Source organism: Cupressus sempervirens, chromosome 6, assembly GCF_028749045.1.
Source record: "Cupressus sempervirens isolate cs-2001-9-10 chromosome 6, ASM2874904v1, whole genome shotgun sequence".
Lineage (NCBI taxonomy): Eukaryota > Viridiplantae > Streptophyta > Pinopsida > Cupressales > Cupressaceae > Cupressus > Cupressus sempervirens.
The window spans coordinates 137388584-137415926 of NC_143123.1; the positions used below are offsets into that span (position 1 = coordinate 137388584).

The 27343-nt window shown below is 32.2% G+C and overlaps 1 protein-coding gene across 1 annotated transcript in view; it reads right to left on the reverse strand.

Moving 5' to 3' along the window:
- Nucleotides 1-22611: 22611 nt before the first annotated feature.
- TBL12 (trichome birefringence-like protein (DUF828)) overlaps nucleotides 22612-27343 on the reverse strand; it is a 62077-nt gene continuing 57345 nt past the window's right edge. Inside the window, exons 3-4 of the mRNA XM_089787114.1 lie at nucleotides 23645-23894; nucleotides 22612-23337 (exon numbers count right to left, since the gene is read on the reverse strand). Coding sequence (XP_089643240.1) covers nucleotides 23035-23337; nucleotides 23645-23894 — 553 coding nt within the window. The 3' untranslated portion in view covers nucleotides 22612-23034. The remainder of the gene's footprint in view (nucleotides 23338-23644; nucleotides 23895-27343) is intronic.

The window sequence follows — 27343 nt, forward strand, 5'->3', positions numbered from 1 at the left end:
CTAAGAGGTATGATACTTTCTAGTATCACATGAAAAAACTCTAATGGGTGTGCAACACATTATTGTATCGCCCCATGCTAACACATGGTCGCCTAAGAAAACTAGAAAACTCTTAAGGAAAAACAAAAAGGGTAAAATAGAGTTTAGAACCTCTACATCGAGGAGTACTAGATCCACAATTCGAGGTGTAAACACTCAAACACAATAGTGAAAGATGGAAACAACATCTAACCATCTAATAAGCAATAAAAGGAAAGTACATAAGGTAACATCATAGTGTACTTAAAACAACATCGCAATAACTGAAAACAACATTGCAATGTGCAGAACAACCAAACTAAGTACACAGTTCCTCCCAACCATAATAGCATCATAAGACCATTGTGTGCCCTAACCATCCCCTGTGTGTAACATCTCAAGCTACCGATCAAATCATTAGTACCATCATATAGGGACGTCACTACTAAAATATGCTACAACATAAGCATAAGGAAATCTAACATGCTAGAAGTAAAGCATAAGATAATCCTACAAATCAACTCATCATCTACATATGCTAAACATCATAATAATTAAATGTTTCAATACTAACATCATCTAAACATGATATACAAGCATTCCAATGAAAGCATAAATCACAAGAAAGCATACTCCAAAACTCGAAGTACCAAGTGAAAACATCCAGCAATGGTCGCACTAGGACAATAGATCATCTCTATACACAAGTCCTTAGCATTGGTATGGGTAGCTACGCCTCCCAACCATGTGGAACTCGTAGGCCCACTCTCATCGTGGTGATGGAGATAATGATCCAACCACAAACACGCACAAGCAAACAACCATGGCTAACACACACACCAGGCAGTATGATGACTAAAACCAAGACATAGACAATGCACAAACTACATGTCCTGGTCAGACACTCAATAGGCTACTAAGTAGGGGTTGACATCATGGAGAGTCGCTTGGCATCCAAAAGCCTAAGCTCAGACCATGTAGATTCAACTCCTCTACGGAAGGCTCTAGCACACCACATCTTTTTATTATCTTAAGTTTCATTACCACCAAATATTTTATTTAGTTATCACTTAATTAAAAATTCCTTCACCAACCCTCTAGGAACAATGATCACCAGGCTATGAGATAGAAGTCCCCTCCATATGCTACCCTACCCTACCCATGCTCATCTAACGATGAGTGCCCGTACACATGCAAATTCTCAACCCAACCCCAATGATCATAACTTTTGGAAGTACCACAGAAGATTGAGACCCGCAAGTCACTTGACAAATGTGCACACACATATTCATGTGTGGTGCACCACCATCACGAAGATCATAACACAAGGACTGGATGAGAACACAAGCAGAAAGTCACTCAATTGAAAACAAACTTAAGAGGAGGGATGTGACATGCATCCCAATGCAACACAAAAGTGCACTAAAGGTCTAACTGACATCCAAATGAATAATCCAGGTCCACGACCCAACTCATGCCAAGAAAACCTCACAAAATAGGGTGGCATGCAAAACGAGGTAAAAACCCCAAAAATTGGAAAATTTTGAAATTAAAACCCATTTGACCTTTGGGTACAAAAATCTCAAAAATCCAAAAATAATTGAGTTTGGACACTGTATGCAAAAATGACCAGCATTACAGTGCAAAACCCCAAACCTCCATCTCAAGAACAGGGAAAATGTTCATACTCGACCAATTGGGCAAAACTAGCAAACAAAAATAGAGGGGAACACTAGTTCTTAGCCTCCTAACAAACTGCTACAGGAAACAGAAGCTTAAATGAAGCAGAAACAAGAAAACTTGAGAGCCCTACCTGACAGCAAAAGGGCCCGAAACTGAAATCAAGCTGATAAAATAAATAACTCGCAGAAACTGCCAAAAGTGATGGCAAAGCAAGGTCTCCTCGAGCCAAGTCCAACGAGACTGACCTTGTGAAAATCCCACGCTCACAGCTCCTAGAAAAAACAAAAATCAAATCCTTCAAAAGAGGATTTTAGAAAAGCTCTCCAAATTTCTAAATTCCAAAATAGAAAAAAATGAGGAATTATATTCCTCTTTCCAAACTTATTCACTTTTCAAGTAAATCGTCGATTAGGGAAAATAGCCAGTTAGACTAGTTAGACTTCGAATCAACCCAAACAAAAATAGGTTATTCCTCATAATGGGAATTCACCTAAGGCAAAGTTTCCAAAAATTAAATTTGATAAGATTTAAAGCCCAAAAACCCAAAATCACAAAAAATCACTTAACAACTTTTGCGACAATTTGAACCTCTAAATGCACAAACACACATACTGGTCTAATCACATAATGCATATAAGTTCGGATTTAATAATCACCAAAAGGTTTAATTTAAATAATTAAATAAGGATACATCGACCATACAAGGATGACGTTGCTAAAATATGAATAGTTGAATCACTAACTCCATGTGCCACTATCAGGGATATAATTCTTGCACACTAAAACACACAATCAAGTGCAATTGTATATAATATCATAGCTGAAGAAAAATGCATTAAATACCTAATTAATCCATTTACATCACTCATGTTCGCATAAAGAGACAAGAATGAAGTAAATCACCATATCATAAAATCCATCACATAACATAATCAAAAAAATATTTTAAAATACCAAATAATCAAATATCATCATAGATCTATTGTCATCTCAAAATGGCATCAACATGCAAATATGATAAACTCAACAACATAGAAGTAAAAATCTATGGTACTGAATCAAAGTATAACATCTGACCCTCAGGTTATCTCAAAGTACATAGATAAGAGTATCAAGTATCTCTCAAATCAAAATCAACAAGGGTACAATATGCAAACACGAGAGGCACTATAGCTTCCTATCACTTGGTTGCTTTCTCATCTTGAGCTTTCTGCACCAACATTCCTTTGACCATTCCTTCCACTACCTCTACTTCTCAAGCCTCTACCAGAGTTATTTCTTACTCTCCCCTTGCCTCTTGAATTCTCTTGAGCCTTGAAAGATTGCTCTTGGGAAGTTGTTGCTAATATGTTGATCTAGTGCTCATGGGTTTGAAGAGTTCCCATCAACTCATCCATGGTGAATGTGGTGAGGTCCTTTGCTTCCTCGATGATCATCACAAGGTTGTCATATTTATAAGGTAAACTCCTCAATATCTTTTCCACAATTGTTTGCTCTTCATACTCTTCTTCATTTGATTTGAGTTGGTTTATCAAAGTGGAGATTTTTGAGATGAACTCTACAATAGGTTCATTGTCCTTCATTTGAAGGTTTTCAAACTCCCTTCTAATCATCTATAGCTTTACTACTATGACCTTATCAATGCCCTTGAAGTTCGTCTCAAGGATATCCCATGCTTCCTTTGAGTAATTTATTGTTGCAGTCTTCGGAAAAATAGTCTCTGTCATTGCTGCCTCAATCAAACTTTAGGATTTTGTATCCTTTCTCCTTGACTCCTTCAACTGAGTCTTCTGAGAGTTTGTGAGGGTAACATTCTATGTTGGGTCAGTTACATCATTGAACCCATTCATCACAAACTCCCACAAATCATTAGCAACCATTATGGTTCTCATCTTCTTCGCCCATGTATCATAATTTTTCCTATTAAAGGATAGTGGTTGCTGCCATATCTTTCTTGTATCTCCTACCATGTCAAGTATCCAGAAACCAAATACCCTAACTCACTATGGATGTGGGCCCTCAAAATTCTGATACCATGTAAGAAATCACAACTTAACAACTTCAAAATTCACTTGGCTCCTTAGCATGTCGAGTTCACTCGACACCCACTGTCTATCACTTGGTACCTACTTCTACCAAGAAAAATTTGAAGTTGTTAAGTTGTGATTTCTCACGGTACCATTTTCTAACTTTAGACTCAGAACTACACCCATTGATGCAACAGTAATGAGGAGGATCGAAATAACTAATCCATGGAATGGATCTTGAGGTATGGTTTACATTTTTGTGGATGACATACATCAAAGGCACATGGAACATTTACAAAAGGAACTGAAAAAGGATGGTTTTATTTTTCCATTGTGATTATCCCTATTCGAATAAGCAATTAAAATGTCACATTAATGTTGTCCATTCAACAGTGATAGTGTAGTTGCTTGGATATATATATATATATATATATATATATATATATAGCAATGATATTTTAATAAGTAGGAGATAATTTCCATAGAAAGTCAAATTGTGATATTGCTATCAAGATTTAACTATGTGATTTTGAGTCAAACTCTTTGACCCATGTTTCATGAGTAGTGATTCAACATGAAACCATCTCTCATGAGAATAAATGGAACACTTAGCACTCATTGGATCTAGGTGATGCTCATAGGGGTAAAGCACTAGGACTTCCCGTGAGGTCACCCATCCAAGTACTACTCCAGCCTAATTGCACTTAACTATGGGGTTGCAAGCTTTGGATTTAACCATGGAGAAAACTTCATAGTTAAGTGGGCTTAGATTGGAGTAGTACTGGGATGGATGACCTCCCAAGAAGTCTCGGTGCTTCACCCCTATGAGCATCACCTAGATCTAATGAGTGTTAAGTGTTCGATTTATTCTCATGAGAGATGGATTCATGTTGAATCACTACTCATGAAACATGGTTCAAAGAGTTTGACTCAAAATCACATAGTTAAATCCTGATAGCAATAGCACAATTTGACTTGTTGTGGAAATTATCTCCTACTTATCAATTGATGCGCTTAAGGAGATTTCTAATGAATGGTTCATAAGGCACAACACTTGGTGAAGGTTTTTCAAGTGGGGTTGCAAGCTTTGGGTTTAACCATTGAGGAAACTCCATAGTTAAGCACACTCAAGCTGGAGTAGTACTGGGATGGGTAACCTCCTAGGAAGTCTCAGTGCTTCACCCCTGTGAGCATCACCTAGATCCAATGAGTGCTAAGTGTTCCATCTATTCTCATGAGAGATGGATTCAGGTTGAATCACTACTCATGAAACATGAGTCAAAAAGTTAGACACAAAATCATACAGTTAAATTCTGATAGCAATATCACAATTTGACTTGCTGTGGAAATTATCTCCTACTTATCAATTGATGGGCTTAAGGGGCTTTCTAATGAACGATTCATAAGGCACAACACTTGGTGAAGGTTTTGAGATTGGGGTTGCAAGCTTTGGGTTTGACTATGGAGGAAACTCCATAGTTAAGCGTGCTCAGGCTGGAGTAGTACTGGGATGGCTGACCTCCTGAGAAGTCTCGATGCTTCACCCCTTTGAGCATCACCTAGATCCAATGAGTGCTAATTGTTCCATTTATTTTCATGAGATATGGATTCATGTTTAATCACTACTCATGAAACATGGGTCAAAGAGTTCAACTCAAAATCACACAATTAAATCCTAATAGCAATATCACAATTTAACTTGTGGAAATTATCTCCTACTTATCAATTGATGGGATCTCTAATGAATGGTTCATAAGGCACAACACTTGGTGAAGGTTTTACAAATGGGGTTGCAAGCTTTGGGTTTAACCATGGAGGAAACTCCATAGTTAAACACACTCAGGTTGGAGTAGTACTATTATGGGTAACCTCTCGGGAAGTTTCGATGCTTCACCCCTACGAGCATCACCTAGATCCAATGAGTGCTAAGTGTTCCATTTATTCTTGTGAGAGATGGATTCATTTTTAATCACTACTCATGAAACATGGGTCAAAGAGTTCGACTCAAAATCACACAGTTAAATCCTAATAGCAATATCACAATTTGACTTGCTATGGAAATTATCTCCTACTTATCAATTGATGGGCTTAAGGGGCTTTCTAATGAACGGTTCATAAGGCACAACACTTGGTGAAGGTTTTGCAAATGTGGTTGCAAGCTTTGGGTTTAACGATGGAGGAAACTTCCATAGTTAAGTGCGCTTAGGCTGAAGTAGTACTGGGATGGGGTGACCTCCCTAGAAGTCTCGATGCTTCACCCCTGTGAGCATCACCTAGATCCAATGAGTGCTAAGTGTTCCATTTATTGTCATGAGATATGGATTGATGTTGAATCACTGCTCATGAAACATGGGTCAAAGATTTCGACTCACAATCACACAGTTAAATCTTGATAGCAATATCACAATCTGACTTGTGGAAATTATCTCCTACTTATCAATTGATGGGCTCGAGGGGCTTTCTAATAAATGGTTCATAAGGAAAAACACTTGGTGAAGGTTTTGCAAATGGGGTTGCAAGCTTTGGGTTTAACCATGGAGGAAACTCCATAGTTAAGCGCGCATAGGCTGGAGTAGTACTAGGATGGGTGACCTCCCCAAAACTCCCAGTGCTTCACCTCTGTGAGCATGACCTAGATCCAATGAGTACTACGTGTTCCATTTGTTCTCATGAGTGATGGATTCATGTTGAACCAATACTCATGAAACATGGGTCAAAGAGTTTGACTCAAAATCAAAATTTGACTTGCTGTGGAAATTATCTCCTACTTATCAATTGATGGGCTTAAGGGGCTTTCTAATGAATGATTCATAAGGCACAACACTTGGTGAAGGTTTTGCAAATGGGGTTTCAAACTTTGGGTTTAACCATGGAGGAAACTCCATAGTTAAGTGCGCTTAGGTTGGAGTAGTAATGGAATGAGTGACCTCCTGGGAAGTCCTAGTGCTTCACCCCTGTGAGCATCACCTAGATCCAATGAGTACTAAGTGTTCCATTTATTCTCATGAGAGATGGATTGATGTTGAATCACTACTCATGAAACATGGGTCAAAGAGTGTGACTCAAAATCACACAATTAAATCTTAATCAATATCACAATGAAATTTTAATCAACACTAGTGAAGAAAATCAAGACTGTCGATATCACACTCCAAGGAGATCGTTTACCAATTCATGATCAATTTTATATATTCAATCCAACAAACAAGTCAATTCCAAAAATAATACATTCTTGATCGATTTTATACCAATAGAAATTGGTATTTAACAAGCATGTTGGGGCAATTTCCTAGCCTGATACCATGCATTCTTCATGAAGTTGTTCAACATCAAAATGAAAACTAGGAAGTCAATATTTCAAACACAATCTTATCAACTTTTTATTTCTAATTTATTTCTTGATCAACGAACTCAAGGAACATAAAATGGACTACCCAAATCCAATAGCATGAAACCAAATTTTCTATTTAAAACCATAATTAAAGATGGTTACAAAATATAGAGCACTAGAATCGGGTATTGCCAAGGAAACAAATCATTCAATGTAGAGTTTGATTTCAATCAAGAATGATTTAATTTCAGGCTTCAATTTCTTGGAATTCCAAAGTAAACAACACAGACTACCAAGCTTACGAGTTTCGTATGCAAATCTTCAAGATTAACTATTAAAAGTTATAGATAAGAAAACATGGACAACTAAAATACCTTTTCAAATAAAAGAAAGATGATTCAGATGAGAACCTGGAAGAGTTAAGTCTGAAATTTTTGTTCCAACAAATTCTCTATGTTGCCTCCTCTCTGCAAACTAAAGGAAACACACATTTAAACCCAATAAACAAAGTGACTATCACCACAAGGTAACGAAAGCGCATTTCCTAAAATTGCCCTCATTACACCCCCTTTAACATCCACTAGTGCATACGGATAGGAAGAAAGATAGTGGTGTCATTCCATTTCGAGTAAATTCTTGTCAGTAATTTGTAACTACTAATGTAGTGATATTATATTATTATTTATATACATAATTTTATATAAAATAATTTCAAGAATGGAAATCAATAATCCACAAGGCAAATGGCACACCAATTTGTTCGGTAATGGGAAGGTGGGTTGTGACACTACTAATACTTTGTGTTCTTCCCCTTTCCTTCTTATTTGGATATGTTTTGGAGAGTGAGTTCTTGATTGATTTATTTGTGCCTAGCTCATTAAGTTTGAAGGTTGCAAAAAATTATTTAGTTAACTTATGCTCCTTTGTCTTCCCTTGTTCTTGATTAAAATACCAAGAACAAGATGATTTCAAAGTCCAATAAGATGGTTGGACCCATTTTTGTTAGACTTGCTATTCCATATTTAGTGCAATACTACTTGCAAGCAACTATATGTGAATATGGATCAAAAGTCTTTTTGTACGAGTATTCTACCATAATAATAAGAGACAAGATTTCCACAATCCATAGATAATCTTGGAGTATTTTTGGATTCAATTGTGTCACTATTTTTTGAGAAAAATAGTGACACAACTGAATCCAGAAACATTTAAAGATGGCCATAATAACTAGCAGTTGCACCCAAAAGAAGTGCAATGTTTTAGTTGATAACAAAATATATTTTGTATTATATTATTTTGAAAAAAAAGGTTAAACAATAAATAGGTATGTACATTTCTCTCTCTTTTTTCCCCTTTGTCTAAGTGAAGGATTACATTGATAGAAAAATATGTACGATGGACTACATGTGTCAATGTTGAGAAATTTCTCAATCTCTGATGCGTAATATATTTTAATTCACATAGTAAATTGGATTATGTCTCCAACAAACTACATGTTGTGTGGTAATTTTTGCATGACTTCTCTGACCATTTCAATTTCACGCATTGATTTGTTTAGCTTACACCCTATATTATCTCTTAATTGTTTGTGGTGACATTAGAGAGGCTTCCAAGATTATTTTGATACGATTTTGACTGATTCACTAAAGTAGAATCAATTATCGATGTTAATTTTTCATCACCTTCTTTGTCTTCTCTTCCTCTTCTTCGTCTTTTGTGTATTATCCTCCTCATTTTCCTTCTTCTCCTTCCTCTCCTTCTACTTCTTCTTTTCCTCCACCTTGTTCTTGTTCTTCTTCTCCTTCTCCAGCTCATGCTTCTGTAACGCCCTACTCGAAAACCCAAAAGAAATAAACCTAATATGATACAAAGTTTAATAAACTATTTTTTTTAAAAATTAAGCAACATCAAAGCAACAATGCAGAAGCAATATACACATACACATTTTTTACACATAAGCAATACAAATAAAAATTCCATTCATCAAGAGTTCCTTCATGTTGAGTCACATTGTAAGAAGTTTTATTTATAGTTTAAGTCTTAAGTACAATGTCTACAATTATAATGAATGATAGATACATAATCTCATAAGAGCATACATAAGAACAACTAATATGATAAAGTACAAACAAATAACACCATCCACTACACATGTTGTAGGGTATGCAATAGTAAATACTAGTTCATCAATATACATTACAACATCTCATAGGATCTCAAGATACATGATACATAGATGTATCAAATGAATAGAAGTCTCCAAGACAAGAACACAGATGATATAGGTATAACTGAATCCACGAACATCCAATAACTGTCAATTTATGGGGGAACCCAATGGTAAGAAGTCACTACCTCTCGTCCACATGGTCATCTAATCAAGCTCCCACTCCCACCATACAGGGAAGATAATGAACGATCCATACATAGATAATCAAATCATAAATCAATCCTAGGCAAGAAATCTTGAAAGCCAACTCTACCTCAAGGATACACAAACTACCGATAAAGAAAGATAACCGAAGTCAAACAAGATGCTCAACCCAATCATACACCACATACCAAGTCAACATCAAACACCAAGTATAAATCAAGTATTGAAAACAAAGAGATACACATTGGAAGAATAACCATTTCCAACACCGAGTGCCAAATGTCAAAATCACAATAACCAACAGATAACCAACTATCATCAATGAAAGAAAGCACCAACAATAAATAACATCTGACAATAAAATGCCACAAAAAATAACATCCAACAAGTACACCACCAGAGTCAAATATAAAAAATAACAAAGGAGACCCAAGCTACATACTAGGAAGTGTCATCAAATGTTCAAACTACTTGAGTTGCTCTTGACTAGTCTCTCAAGACCCTAGACCCTCAAGTGTTGGGTTACAATGAATTGGTCACTTTAGACCCTGGACCCTCAACATGACACATGCGGAACTAGAATACTCTCTCATGAAAATGAGGAAACTAGTCATGACTCTCAATCTCATCCTTAATCTATACAAGAACTCAAGGCATGGGCAGGGTAATATCTCTATTTACCTTTATAATGTGTTTCCAAAATATTAAATACTAGATTATCACTTATTACACAACTTACAATAAATTTTGCATCTAATCTATTTTAGATGTAAGAAGAATATTTAGCTTTATTTTAAAAGTTCATGATAATCACATGCTTCTAGTATAAAATTTAAAGTTGAAACCCTTGTTGTTCAATGTGTTGTTATCTTCCAATTTTCTATAATTAAATTTTACCTATATTAAAAAGGGTTTTAAAAGAATACGGTCATAATAATTTTCTAGATTTTTCCTCAATCAATTTTTTTTTATCAATAAGTTTTCCTTTTCAAAATCTACAACCTAATTCTTTATCCAAAAATCAATACAATAAATTAATCGGTACTATGCAAGCACACAAAAAGACAGAAAGTGGCTAGGTCTTTCAATTAAATTTTACTATAGATTTTCAAGCCCTATCTCAAAACAACAACTAATAAAGAATCATAACCCTTCAAACCTTTGAACAATTCTTTTGCTTCAATTCCAAATTTTGCTCCCCAAAACCTGTATGACTAAAAATGAACTACAAACTCTCTAATAAAGAATCATAACCCTAACTAGGGTTTCTATTCTCCAGTTACTAAAAACCACAAACTTAATTAAATAATAATTGCTTTAACTATTTAATCCTTTCATGCACACTTAAAAGAACTTTTTAATTAAAACATTATTTTATTTCTTTTCCTCCACTTTATTAATTAGTGCAAACACTATTTAAAGCGAAGTTTATTATTTAAATTAATTACAATAATTAAAGCTCATTATTTAAATGGAACTCTAATTTAATTATTATTAATTAAGTAATTATAATAAAGTAATATTAAATCTTTAATTTTTTAATACTTTAATTCTCTTTATTCAATTTTCTAAATTAGACTTATAAATTAGTTCTTTTAAATTAAAGCATATATTTAATTAATTATTCTCATATTTTAATATTTTCTTTTTTATCAAATAATATTTAATAATTTAGTTATCGTAAGATTTATCCAAGCATCATAATTAAACCATTTACCAAGTGAATCACAAGCAAAATCACATAGAAACAACATAGCAAAACCAACTGAAGTCAAAGTCAAACAACACATGCAAAGAAGACCCATGGATTTAAAAATGGCAGACAATCAAATACAAGTCGTCCCTCTCAGGAGAAGTAAATATTTTATGGATGGGATTGGACTTGAACATTATCTCCCCATTCTTACTATAGAATTATTGTGATAGGGCATGCTGATCCAGACAATTCAGTGAAGTCAATGCTTGATACCTATAATCTGCATAAAAGATTAGCATGTACATGTGCATATATATCTAAGCTAAATAGATAATGGCAGAAAGTGGTACATTATATAAATCTCGACTAGCGGGTGACTATGACTCCCTCCCTCAACCAGATAAGGCATGTCAAAAAGAAATGTAAAATAGACACACACACACACCATATACATGCAAGTATGAGGTGAATATAATAGTAAATCATAAATATAAATAATATCATATTACTCAACATATTAAAGTATTGCATTTCAATTATCAATTAAGAGCTAACATATCCACAGAAGAGTTATATAGAACTTTAACAACTAAGTCTACAATGATAGAAAATGAGGGATATTACAACTTCCACTTATCCTTCTTCGTCTCCTCCTCCTACACCTCCTCAATGTCTCCTTCTTGTCCTCCTTGTCCTCGTCTACCTCCCCATCCTCTCCATCTCCTCCTCCGCCTTTTAATAAAAATAAATAAATATATCATTCTTCCTTTTTTTTTTTAAAGATTATTAGATACATTTTAAATATATTATTAATCTCGATAAACATGCTACAATGGTAGGAAGGGTGGAGTGTGATGTGTCAGTGTGTTAATGTTAACAATTACATTTTTATTTTAAATTTGACAACCATTTGCACGTCAAAATTTCAATATTTATTATAAACATAATGTACTTTTAAAAATAATTTAATAAAATCTCATAAAAATAAAAACAAATATATTAATTACTAAAACTATGAGTTTTGAATTTTTTTTTAATCAAAATTAAAAACTAAAGTTAGCCGCAAAAAATATATATAGATTTTTTTTTACTGGTAAGAAATTAAATTTTAAATATTTTATAATTAATATCTATCCATATTTCTTTACATATATTTATACTAGTTATTTGAAATATTAAAGTTATATAAAAGTTGGGTGCAACATTTTTTGAAGAGTTTTTATAAATAGAATTCTTTCAAGAAAGTTTACAAGATTAATTATTTATTTAACATATCTTTGTTTGAAGTATTACTTATAAATTTTATTTTAAATTTTAAAATTACTATAATGATAAAAAAAAATTAAATTAATAATTGATTTAATTTGTCATTTATTTATTTTTATTTTTAATTGGTAAGAGGATTTATTAAGCAAACTTTCCAAATAAGAGGGTGTTTATTTAACATCAAAGCTTAATTTTTGTTTGTTAACTAAATATTTAGTAATATTTAATTGTTAATTTTTTTATTTTAAAATAATTATATAAAAATTTAAATTATATAGCTCTAAATCTTTTAAATAAATTTTAATTTTTTAAAAAAATTAAAAATTTAATACAATCATTTTTTTTTTTGTCTTATGATATATAATTGTCAATCTTCTTCATCAACTATAAATTAAATAATATACTTAATACTCTTTATTGCTACTCTTTAGACATGTAAACGTAGATTTATGTCATTTTTAAAACTTTTATAATTTATATAATCAACTCCTCATTTTACATTCTACTCATTTTTATTTAATATAAAAATATTAAATAAAATTTAAAAAATAAAAAGAGCACTTTCTGATTTATTATTAGAATATGAAATAAGTATTTTAGTTTTGTTAAAAACATTTATAGAGTAATCATTGCTAAATTAGAGCTTACTTATGAAAAAACTATATATTAGAATATGGAGTAGTTCTAACATTTATAGAGTAACCAGTGCTATATTAGAGCTTACTTATGAAAAAAGTATATATTCGAGTATGAAGTAGTTCTAACCTACATTAAGCCAAACTTCCAAAAAAATAAAATTAAAAGTGTCTGTCTCGTGAAATGATATACTTACTACTTTAACATAGATTTATATCATTTTCTATTCTAATGAAATAAATTGATATTTTATAATCCATTGCAATCTTTATTAATGATTTCTAAAAAATAATTTTATTATATAACTATAACTATTTTTTTATTCAATATAAAAATATTAAATATAATTAAAAAATAAATAATATTCTTCTTCAAAATAGAGAGTGGTCTTATGATTTATTATTATAATTTGAAATAAGTATTTTACTTTTGTTCAAAACATTTAATTGAAAACTTTTAATAAAATAAGAGCTCTAATAGAATTTCAGTCCTTGCCTTGTGTTAATGATAATTCACATGTACAAATAAGATTGATTTGTAGAATATTATAGAAAACTACACAATTTACATTATTTATCATTATTTTATTTTATTAATATATTTTTTCAAAAAAAATTAAAGATTTAAATTCTTATATTGTTTAATTGAATTGAAGAAATTTTGCATAATCTATCTATGCTCATGAGCAACCATAATAATAAATTAATATATTCAAATTTTAAACTATTATGAAGAAAAGTTTAGAAACATATTATTTTTTTAAAAATATATTTAAAATAAATAAACAAAACAATAATGTAAAACAAAATTAAACAAAACTCTTAACTAAAAATAATTCTTCAAACTAGTTTTTTCAAAACTAAAATTGAGCTTTCTTTAAACCATAATTTAAATATTTTTAGATATTCTTAATTCCAATTTAAATATTTTTAGATATTCTTAATTTTGATTTAAATATTTTTAGATATTCTTAATTTTTGCAGTAATTATTAGTTCCTACCATGGGTAGGAATACTTATGCATTCATGTCAGTGCTAATATGACATTAACACTGACCAATCAAATCAAAGAATTTAAAAGATTATATGAAACATCAAATGTTTATATCTTTTTCTAATTTTTCATTATTTTATAAATCACATTTTTCATTCATCCTATTGGTCCATAGTATTTTTGGTGGATTTTCTTCAACAAAAATACAAATATTTTCTAACAACTTATCATGCATTAATTACAACTTTATCTTTTCCACATTTGTGATAAGTTGATAAGATTTATTACTTTCAATCATTTTATCTTCCACCTCACACAACATGTCTAATCAAATATTAATTCTCAATAGCAATATAATTTCAATATGTTATATCTCTGTATTTGAATTTCTAATTTTATTAAAACTTTGATTTTTTAATAAAAGTAGTTAAATTATTACTATTATTTTACTTTTATAAAAATAAATTAAACAATATTATTTTTTAATTATATTTTATAATAGTGTTTGTTAATATGTATAATTGATAAGTGTTACAATTTATAAATTATATCATTTATTATTACTAATATTTTTTATTTAAACAATTTATCATTTAATTTAAATATATTTAAAAGTTAAATATATATTTTACTATTAAATTAATAATTATATTTTACATCAAAAAAAAAAAACATAATAAAGAAAATATCCACAAAAAAGAAATAATTCAATTCTAAAATACATATAAATTATTATTAAGTTTTTATAAACTATGTATTAAAATTAAATAGTTATATTCTATTTCTTATTTATTACATCATATTTATTTATCAACATCAAATTTATATGTATTACATCTATTTATTATTTACAAATGTATATATTAAATTATATAGATATTATTTCATAATTAAAAATTACTTAATTTTATGAAAAAATTGGAAATACAAAACATTAAATAGTAAACCTTCTCTTATTGTGTAAAATTAAACAATTAGTTTTACCTATAAAATATTTTTATATTTCAATACATTTCATTTTTTCTTATAAAAATGTGAATTTTAATATAAAAATTAAATTCTTAGTTTCGTTAATTAAAATATAATATATTTTAATTTTTTATTATAACTATGATTTTATTTTGACTATTTGTTTTATTAAGAAAAATAATTATATTTAATTCTCTTTCTCACACACACACAACTTATGTTGGTATCACTCTATCTTATTATTTTATCTCTCTTCCTCTTCCTCCTCTATATTATCTATCTTTTTTTTCTCTTCATATATGTTTATGTTGTTATTGTTCTATATTGTTATTTATCTCTATCTAATGATTAAAAATAGTGTGACTTGCATTTGATAATCAAGATGAAAATAATGCATAGTTGAGGGAGTTTTTCCAACTACTTATAGTTCTCTAGTAGCATGCATAACATGTTTAAACATATAATGTGATACTCTAAATGCTTCATGACTTCAAGTTCTATAATTCAAATATTGGTATGGATATCTTTCTTCATTGCACATGTTTTAAGTTGTCAATGTAGAAGGTGCAAATTTGTCTAAAACATATTTATTGATCGTAGTATGATATTGAGTACTTAGTGTCATATTGGGGACTTTGACCTCTTATTCTTGGGCTTAAATGCCCAAAGATATAATAATATAACATGAGAACTTAACAACAAAATATGAGTCATCCTATCATATCACAAGTGCATTTTTAGGACAATAATTTAACAATAAAATATGAGCCATTCTATTAGATCACAAGTGCATTTCTAGGCAAAAATTAATGTGTTCACAATGTTAGTTTAGAACTATTTAACCTTATTCTCATTCATATACACCTCTACGACCATTATGTGTTAGGCAGGAACTATGACTATGACGCATTGAGTCTCTTGTTATTATCGTTTTTGTTTTCTTTGTGCCTATGAACTTTGTACAGATTTTTGACATTGAATTTTGTCCACTATATCATCATAACATAATTTATTTATTCCAGATGATTTACGTTTACAACACGTTGAGTACTCCCAGGCATTGATTAGCGCATGATGAGCTGTAAATTTAATGGATGAACAAGCGTTCAAACTATGGAAAATACCTTCAAACAATATGAATATCTGCCATCGGAGAAAGATCTTTACCAGTGTAATCACTGATTGCAATTATTTCATCTAGTCCACTTGAGCATATCTGTTCTTGTGCAAACACTTATTTCGAAACTTATCTGCTCATAATATCTTTGGCACCTTTGCCAGCAACCTTCTTACATTGTGGTTGCAATTTCACTTTATCTTTACAGTTCGAAAATGGTCGAGTATAATGCCCTTTTTTGAGTTTTTAAATCCAGTTGTCCGATTACCTATCTTACTGAACATGATGCCACCTCTTGCATGTCCTGGAATTAGGTAATCAGTACACTACACATCAAACCTCCTCTATGGCATCCAGGGCTTCGATTATTGGGCTTTCACTGTTCATCGACATTATCTAATTCCTTCTCAGAATTATCTAAATCATCTGGCCTCTAGAGACAGGCGTAGACCCATGCTGGAAATTTTCTTTACAGCCAGCCTTTGAACTTGAACATCCTAAAAAGTTCGGCCAACAGACACAAGGAGGATTTTGTAATATGACAATACGACTTATACACAGTAAAATGACGAAAGAATGTATTGCTCTTCTAATTAAAATACATTTCAATTTTCTGTAAAACATAAATTTAAATGAATTGAGGTATCCACAAAAAGAAACTCCTCGTTCCCTAGAGTGAATATGAGCACGAAACGGTAGCAAAAAACATTACTAAAAAAAACAGAGGAAGACATTGCAGAAAACGGCAGGAGAGGGGCCTGCTAATCCTCCAAATGTGGGTAAAAAAGAAGCCAAATCGCAGTCCTTGCGTCTGAGAAGCGAAAAATGAACAAAGAGATGGTTCTAGGTCATACGAGCCAGAGATCTTAGAGGAATGCAGCAGAGTGCATAATTGTGTGCTCAGTGCCTTTGAAAGTCCGAGAAAAGTCGGTGCAGAATCCAGTTGATTGTGCAGAGACAAAGGCATAAGGTACAATAGTGTGTCCGGGTACAAAGCCAAGTGGAGCGGGGGCACTAGCAGATTCAATTTAATATCGCCCAAATGCAGATGAGTGTATCCATATCCAATGGGGGAGGGGCAGTTTCTTTCAAGCCTGGATAAGCATGAGGTGATTGTGTGAAGCTTCCAGATAACCATAACATTTTAAAATTTATTCTTCTTCTATTTTATGTATAAAAATTAATTTACTCCAAGTAAAATTGCTTTTAACCAATCAAAAATTAAGATTTGTTGATTGAAAATTAATTTACAAATTAAGTGATTTTTAATCTTCAACTCACTGATTTTCATTCTAAAAATTAATTGTGACCATCGCTAAAAACATTAATTCCCTGCCTATCTATAGGCAACGATTAATAAAAGTGTCTTTCTTGTGACCCATCTTTCCTGTGACCCATCTCTATAGCAGGCCACGTATAGCTTCAAATCGGATCACCTCAAATTTAAATTTTTGGTTTCTGTAAGTAGAGATATATAGTTTTCTGTTTGTTATTTCTCAAAGAACCATTAATTTTTATATGTGCATTCTGTTAAGGACTTGGAATCAGGGTAAGCTTTTTAATGGCAGTAATATGAATGCAGCTGAATACCGATCAAAAAAATATGAATCCACCTCATGGATATAAAGCTTCTATTGATGAACAGAGTGAAATTTGCAGACAGATCCAAACTCGACTGCACCAAAGACAGACCAGTTTACTATCACTTTTGATAAATATCATTCACAATATAAAATCAAGCATTCACTCACAAGTCACAACAGAACAATAAATGATTGAATAAAGCCAGATGTTGAACTCAATGAAACATGGGTATTGTTCAAGCATTTACCATATTCTGAATCGGCTGTAACCAAAATTAATTGACAAACTCAAACTCACAGTGGAAACAGTCTAATTTTAAGCATCTAAACAAATGTAATTTAGCGAAACTAGATATTTTGGATAAATCCCCAGTAGTGTGGTAGAGTTGGGGACCCCTTAAATGAGCTACACACAAAAAGCAAGCATAACAATGATACCCAAGATCTGAAACAGACAACACAACTCTTAGGCAATGACGGCATCAAGTAAACGACAATGCAAAAGAAATAACAAAAACCAACATTGTAACAATCAGTTTTTTCGGGTCCAATTTATCATTCAACTCACTCAAACAATATAGTTATAACTTCGATTTCAAAGGAAAGCAGTTACATCATTCATGTTCATATGAAGAAGATTTACCGTTAAAATCAATTAAACAAAATTTCTTAACTAAATACTTGAAATACCATTAAATGAAATTACCTCTGAAATTGAAAATCACATACCTCGGAAAACTGAAACTGAAAATCAACAAAGGATGCTTCTGCAACCAACCGGATTAGTCCACAAATACACTATAACAATTTCACAAATCGACTATCATCTAAAAACTGCTATCTCAAAATCATTTGATGATTACAACTAAATACCACTATAATTTAAATTAGGGCATCACATATCATTTTACCAATTAGGGCATCAATTACCATCGGTTCATTTAGGACTTCTAATACTGCTTTATCACTTAGGGCTTTAGATACCACGGATTCAGTTAGGGCTTTCAATACCACTATATCATTTAAGGTTCCAACTGTCACACAATGAATTAGGGCTTCAATTTTTTTTTCCTACTGATTGCTTATCTGTGACAGTTTCTCAAGATTAGATAAATACTTATATTCAATATTCATTTGTATGAAAGTAAAATGATGATAACAATGAAATACTTCAATTTAATCTTACCTTCTCATATATATAAATGATATTACCTGTTTCCGATAAACAATTGAATATATGGCTTATCTCTGTTCTGTCGCCTGTCCAACATCTTGAGAGAGATGAAACATTGCCAAGGGCTTTACCACCCAACCTAGGACCACAATATATCCCCACACGATTTCTAACGAGTAAGGCCCTCCCTACCTGGAATTGTCAGGGAACATCTTACCAATCACTGAGCTTTAAGATATAAACACGCCATACGACTTGGCAGAAGGAGATCACAGTAACAAGAATATGCATGAGCTATTAATTAATATTAAATGGTAAGTATTGAAATGTCATAAATGATACTGCTTCATATTATTAATGAATCCTTTCTCACACCACATCACCCATCTTACACAACCGGGTGAGTCCCAAGTATTCGAGATTCTCAGAACAAACAGCTCCTTCATTTATTCAAGGAGATTACATACAACCATCATTACATATTCTATGATTATGTTCTTAAGAGATATCAAAATGTTAACATTCTTGACAACATTCTTCATGCTTGAGCTAATGCTTTATTTATTTGTCTTGTTATTATAACATTCTTGTTATTGTAGATTCTCTGCACCTCTTCACCTACTCTGGCAATTCGCCTAGTGAATTCCTTGATGTTCACCTTATTGAGATATTTATATATGTCAATCTGACTATAAAGGTTTATTATTGGATTGTTACTCATTTGTCTTGAATCTTTAAAAGAAAACAGAGATATTTAACTTTTCCATATAAAGAAAACTACGGCATTCTTAAATCAAAATAAGGGAAGCAATATAATATGATAAACAGGATCTACGGTTTCCAAATTTTAATACAATTTTACATCCTCTGAATAACAAAGACATTCTCATGACTATTGGTAAATATACAAGTAGTATGATAACGAATTCTTGTAAATCTATGGCTAAGGATCTGTCTTAATATTCATCTAGAATTCTGATCCCTTGACAGTACTAACTCTATTAACATTTATCTTTATCGCACCTTCACCACCTCATTCTGGCTTTAGCCAAGTGATATCCTTGGTGCTCCCTTTACTGTTATCAAATGCTATGACATATTTCCAAGAAGGATAAAGTAAAGTTACAAAAGAATGACTTCAGATATTTATTCAAAAAGATTGACAAATCATGGATTTATTCTGCTCTCTCCTGACATTAAACTGTTATAAAAAAATATTACTGAATCAACACTGTTATTCGACTATATTCATATTGCAGAATTTATGAGGACGTAGACAATCTTATGATGTTAACTTGTGTTTTAATAGAAAGAGGATGATAACTATTTCATATTGACTGAATATCATGAATTTGAAACTTAAGGAAAGAATTCTAACTCAGTCATAACAAATTGTGAAAGAAGGAAAATAAATAAAATTGATTTGGACATTATTTCCTTACGTGGCTGACTAACCTGCAAATGATTGTCTAACACTGGGCTCAATCACCTCCTTCAAGTTCCACGGGAACAATTGTTTGAGGAAGCAGGAACATATTACTCTGACTTCAAAATGGACAACTCTATGTACAATCGAATGTCTTCTGAACGCAATGATATATGAGCTCTGATTTCAATACGTATGGAGATAGATGAAAAGGCGTATGGATTTCTGATTGCAAAACGTATGAACAAAGGCAAAGACGTATATATTCTGAGGCTATGGCTCCGTAGCAAATTAAAGGTAAGAAAGGGAATGATGGGTAAAGACTATTATACGCCAAGAGTGCGCCATCTTCCCAATATCACAACTTGCACTTGATTTTATTTGTATTCCAACTTACGCCTAATTTTGATTCGCTTAAAGACATTTCACAAGAACAAAGAGTTTAATTTAGCTTCCACCGGTTACAAGAAACCACACGAATTCCAATTCATAAATTTGATGTAAAGTAAGAACATAAAGTTAAAAAGATTATAATAAACCATATGAATTCCAATTACTTAATTGATTAAAAACAAGGAAGGCATAAAAGAAAGAAAAGAGGGTTGAAAGATTATAACTCAAAATAATAATTCAAATGTTGTTAAAATTCAAACATTATAATCTCAATCATTATTATAGTTTTGAATATTATTGTAATCGATTATTAAATTATAATGTTGTTAAATCATTTTTATGTTTAAATGCATGAATATAAATTATTATCAAAATAATAATGATGAAAGATAAATTACAATCTTTTGAGGGATGTTTTATATTTTAACTTAATTATTTTATTTAAATTATTTATTTATATAACTCATGCAATTCCATGGGTGTATCTTGTTTTCAAATCGCTAGGTCCTTTATCCGTCTGCCAGTGATGGTGATGCCCTGCCTAATTCTTTTCTGACAATGCTTTCACCCCTTCGACATGCTCCCTGCAAGGAATTTCTCTGTAATTAAATTATAAATTATAAATAATCATATCAGTTAACCTTTCATCTTAATTCCATGAATTTGCAATTAATGATCAACTAACATGTCATTTTCATTTGAAATCATAACGACCAACTATCTTACCATTTCGCCAAATTATATCAAATTAAACTGCCAAGTGACTTCATGTGAACCTCAACGTCTATATTTCAAGCTATGTCAAAAATTGGGATGTAACAAACATGAAGCCTCCATTACTTGGGATGCGCTTCAAGTGGAGGGTCTATCATTGGCTCTTATTAGAAAGTTACACTAGTGAACATTATAAGAATAGGATAGGAATAATTGATTTTCTAAAATGACAGCATCATATTAGTGTGTGAATACTTGATCGAAGGAAAGGAGAATATACTTTCGCAGTGGAGAATGAAGGGTCGAAATACAAGATTGAAAAAAAAAAAAAAAAAAAATCCCTTGCGAACCTAATCGAGGATATATAACACACTAAACTGGTTTTCTTACATAAGAAGACATAAACCTTTACCTTTTGCACAACATGTGTGTGTGTGTGTCATACCATATGCCTCCAATTCCTCAATATACAAGATTAGATTCTTCTTTAATCATGGACATGGAAGATATGTATTCACACAAGCAGATGTATGAAATCATTTGTTATCTTGCCAATCACTAACACAATTGCTGTCGTACAGAAAAATTTCCACACGCTCCAAAATAGAACTTTTAAGTAGGACTATATCATAGAACAGTACATTATTGAGGATAAACTCTAGAATCTTACCATGAAAGCAATATATCCATAAATGATATCAAACTAAAACATTATACAATAATCTATGATCTATTACATTAGGGTAGGATAAACCTCAAACGGCCAATTACCAGTTCGACTCGAAATAAATTAAACCCAAATTATCACTGATGATGATCATGAAGAGTGATCTGAAACACTGGTGCGAGCAAAAATCAGAGATCTTTCCAGAAGCTCATTCTTGAAATATAAATTACAGCACAAGTTCTATATGTTGGATACTTCATAACCCAATACAAATTAGCATATGCATGTGAAGAAACCAATGATATGATTCTCCAAAAATCACAGACAATTATATCTAACTTGCTCATGGAGTTTATGCATCTTCATGAGGAACCCATTGTATGAGAAGCAAACTTATTGCTCCTTCCCTAAAAAATCAATTATAGTGCATATATATCAGAAATGATTGATCGGATTTGACGAGTACTTTCTATGTATCATTGAATAAGTCATATGAAGCATATGTGATCCCTCCCATTTTGTAGCCAAAAAAAATCTACTCAACTGAAACAAACAGATGACTGCCCAAATTACATTGCCCTTCTCAAAGGTACAAGAAACTACTCAATGTTAATCAAGTATTTCAAAAAAGCAAAGTTCATAGAAAGATTATCATCTGTTCTTCTCCACTAAGACCAACAGGTAATGATGGAGGATTTTCCACCAGCTACAAACATTATTGGATGCCAGATAGTCCACAAATTTGGCATCTGTTATCCCTGGTTAAATTGTCCACCAGTACTTAAGTGGCAGGAACTACCAATTGGAAAATGAACAGACAGAAATAGCATAAAATCAATATGAAAGCATTTGTTAAAAATCTATATAGCTCACACAAAAAGTGAGATCTGTTGTACAGTTACAGTAGACTTCATTGCTTCTAAGCGAGAAGTGGGATAAACTTCGGTCGAATGCAGTGTAGCTTCACTTATCTACACCCAAGAGAAAAAGATTTAGCATTTAAATGCTCTGCAATTAATGCTGAGAGGATGTCAACCCAAGTGTCAGGTAGACCAGGAAGGCACCAATGCATGCAATCTTGGCCCCATATTGCAACTGCATCCTTTCTTCCGAGCCATATAGCAGGATGAGCGTCAGCACGAAACTCACTCAGATGGGTTAAATCCAACAAATTGATACTTGTTCCTTGCAATGCACGTTTTATGATAGCATTAACTTCCCTAGCTTCTCGGTTTATTCCACCATTTCTTGGTTCAAACCAATAATCCAACTGTCAAATAAAAGTGCAAATAATCAATACTTTCATTCCAAGCTTGACATCTAACAGGGAATCCACACATATGTCAGCACTTCTATCCACAAATACTTATAGCAAAAACTCTAGTCTGTCAAATGTAACGGGAAGTTAACTTATTTCCAGCCTTCAAAGGTGGAGATTTGGTAAAGAATTAGGTTTCATCGATTCATTTTTCCGGTAGATTCCAAAAGATAAACAATGACATAATGCGGGATGGACAAGGAAATGTCAACTTCTAAGATTCTATTGAATAACACTTTGTACTTACTACTAGCCATACCTTGTCTTCTTCAAGAAGTGAGTCAAATGTGCAACTGCCATTTTGATTCCACTCACCACCATCAAAGTGCCTTGGCGACTGTGTCCTCCAGATCTTTAATCTGTCCTTTGGAACTGTCTTTTCAATATATGATCCCATGTTTTGTAGAACTATATCAAGTCCATCTCTTATACTCAATGAGCGAGAAATAAGATTTCCTTCTCTATAAAATACAAGCGGTGTCTCTTTAGGAAATTTGTCTGAACCCCACCTGCAAGCAATTATCAGGGCAGTGAAAAGAACTGTCAAGCATCCTAATAGTTCTGTGATTTTATTTTTTCAAATCAGTCATTAAAAAGTAGTCAAGAATTTAAATCAGCAGAACCAAATCTTCCACGAATAAAAGAAATAGGAAGACTAACTGCAATCATTTTTAGTTGAAATTTCGGATTAGACAGCTTTTTCTGCTTATAAAATTCAGTTACAGATAGATAAATCCTACAACTATAAAGCCACAGGCCAATCAAGCACATTAAAACTTAAGAGCAGATACTATGGCGAATCATTTCTGCTATTGCAATACACTGAAAAATAGACTAGTAATGAAGCCTACAAAACAATACTGATATAATTAAGCATAGCCAAGCTTCCAAAATAATACTGATATAATTAAGCATAACCGATCCTATAACAGCTCTGCGGTAGTCTATAAAGTAATAATGCAAACTCTCTTGCAACTAGAAACAACTGTATAGAACATAAAATGTGAAGAATCCTTGAAGGTCTCTGGCTACATCTTGCTTGACAAGATGGCAAACAATTCATGAGCAAGTAAAGCATCGAAAAAACAAGCTCGGTCAAGTTTTTGGCTTTTAATTTACCATCAATATGAAATTTTAAATAGGCTACAGAGCAGGTACCAGACCTAAGTGATCTCTAGATTTTAAAATGTCAACAAAGGGAATCTATCAGAATAATCTGCAACCTGCAGTCAGCATATAGTTTATCTTTCCAAGAAACAGTTGAATGACTAATGTATCACAGTGAAGAGTTTGAACATGAGATGAAAGAACAAAAACATTCAAATATGTTCCATCTTTTAGAATAGTACATTTATATATAGATACCCCAAAAAAGGAGCCATTGATGGCCTTAGATAATATTTACCACCCAGCATCTCAAGATGAGATAGTTTTTTAAGTTGAAATTTTCGTTTTTAAATCAAACATTTTCAGGCTATAAGTCCTCGCATGTTAAGGCACATGTGTATAGGGGTAAATGTGAATAAAGTATATAAACCCTAAGTTCATCACAAATCCCGATTACACAACTCATAGGAGTTGAGGAAATTGATCCTTTTAATCCCAACTCGAAGGTAACTAGATCTAGGAAGATTAGTGTCAACCAAGTGATAAAGGAGCACTAATGCAAACAAAGATCTAATGGTTATAAGGTTGGAGAAAGGATACAAAAGTCCCTAAAACCCTAATGCCGCAAGAGCTACGAAGAGCAACCAAGTAGATGTGCAATGTAAAACTAAGATATAAAGCAATGATAAAGTGTACTGAAATGAAAGAGGGGAAATGATATACCTTGTGAAAATCCTAAAAAACGGGCTATCAAACGACTCCCAAAAGGACTGTTGCCCCTAACAAAACTGAAAACTGCGTTGCGGACAAAACCCAGAAATCATTCAGCAATATATCAGGGTCAACCTCCCTAATCAGGGTCGAAATGATAGGGCGAAATAGAGTCAAGGTCACAGTGCACCCCTAATCTTGGGTCTGAATTCGAATCTGATTTCACATTTCCGAAGAATGACAAAAAGGGTACTCTGATCTGCAACCCGTTCACCAATCTAAGCTCTGCAACCTGCAATAAGAAAGGGTTTTTGTTGTTGATGGGGGATTTGCCTTGGTCAAACCCCAATTTAGGAATTTAACCTTGAATTGAAATAATTAAATTGCAGAAATGTAAAGCAAATGTACGAATTCACTTTACAATAGTAGGATTTCTTAAATCGAATATAATGTGGTCACTTCACCAATTGATTTGGATCAAGAAGATGAAGATGAATGGACGTGGAAGATGCAACAAAATATCTTGAAGATCTTGCTAGATAAACTACTTTAATGGCTTGATACTTGAATCCTTGATCTTCAATTGATGAATTGCTCGAATGATGCTTGAAGACTTGAATGCTTGAGTGCTTGATCTTGTGAATGCTTGATGTGAAAATGAAATGAGAAGGCTCTCTTTTATAGAGATCTCAAAGTGGCCATGTTAAGTAACATGGATCTAATTCTGCAAATGTAATTTTTATTGCCATTGCAATTGATGATTTTCAAATGCAGATTTGGATCTCATATAAATGAGGAGACATGTCTCTATAGCTAATCATCATTGGTTAGTATATTTTAATATAACTAACCATATGTATAACATATATATAAATTATTATATATATAATATAATGTGTAATATATATATTATATATATACTAATATGTAATATATATAAAGAATATTTATCTAATGATGATTTACCATTTAATGAAACTTATGAATATCAATCTGACTGAACTACAATTTAACACTCTCTCTTAGTTAGGAAGGATTGATATAGAACATACTATGTTCTTGAGTATAAGGAGATATGATCTCACTATGATATCCCTAGAATGGCATATCAATATGAATTCATCAACACACATATAAATTAACATATTTAACATATGAAATTTTCTTCAACTCACTATGAGGTTAAATTTATCAACCCCCTCTTTTATAAAAGGGATTGAAGTAACTATAATACAAGAATAACCACCACCTTAAGTATGGTTTATGATAGTTTTAAATTATGGTGTCCAGCAAGATTTAGCTCGAAGAACCATAATTGATTTTCATTGTGTCTGGCAAAATCCGGCCCGAAGAACAAGGATAACCCTAACTTCAAACGTTTCTATTCGAAGACAGATCAACTATAATAAAGTCGTCACTTTAAATAGGATCAGTACACAAGAAAGGTCATCACCTTTCACAAGAAAAGTTGTCACTTTTCACAACACAAACTTGCAAGCACAATTTTATATTCATGAATACATTAGTTAAAAAATGCATTTACAAAAATGTCATTTTCAACTTCGCAAGAGGCTTGGTAAAAATATCAGCATTTTGCTTATTTGTACTGATATAACTTAATTTGATAACATCTCTGCCAACCATATCTCTTATATAGTGATGAGTCTCGATACGCTTCACATGCTCCCATGGAGGTAGCTACATACTCAGCTTTAGTAGAACTTAAGGCAACAATTGGTGGTTTTCTACTAAACCAAGATATCATAGCTTGACCCAAGACTCAAGCAACAATAAACAGGAGTGCATTACTTAGAACTTCTTCTTATAGAGAGGATATCATCCATGAAGGATTGCATCTCAGAATTTCTCCCTCTAAATATCGATCCTGGGAGGTCGGGTCCTCTAGTTACTTCCACAAGAATTTCTTCCCCCAAGGATGCTTGTCAAACTCCCTCTAAATCTGATATCAATTTTCTAATTTCTTGGTGATAAGTCATCACTTTGTCATAATGTACATAGAGGTAGGCCCATGAGGTAGCTACCCACATGTATTTCTAGACTCCCTCTAATTATTAATCTTTTGAGCTCCAATGTTGCCTCAGATGAAGTGACACACTCCCTTTTTTTATAGAAGAATACT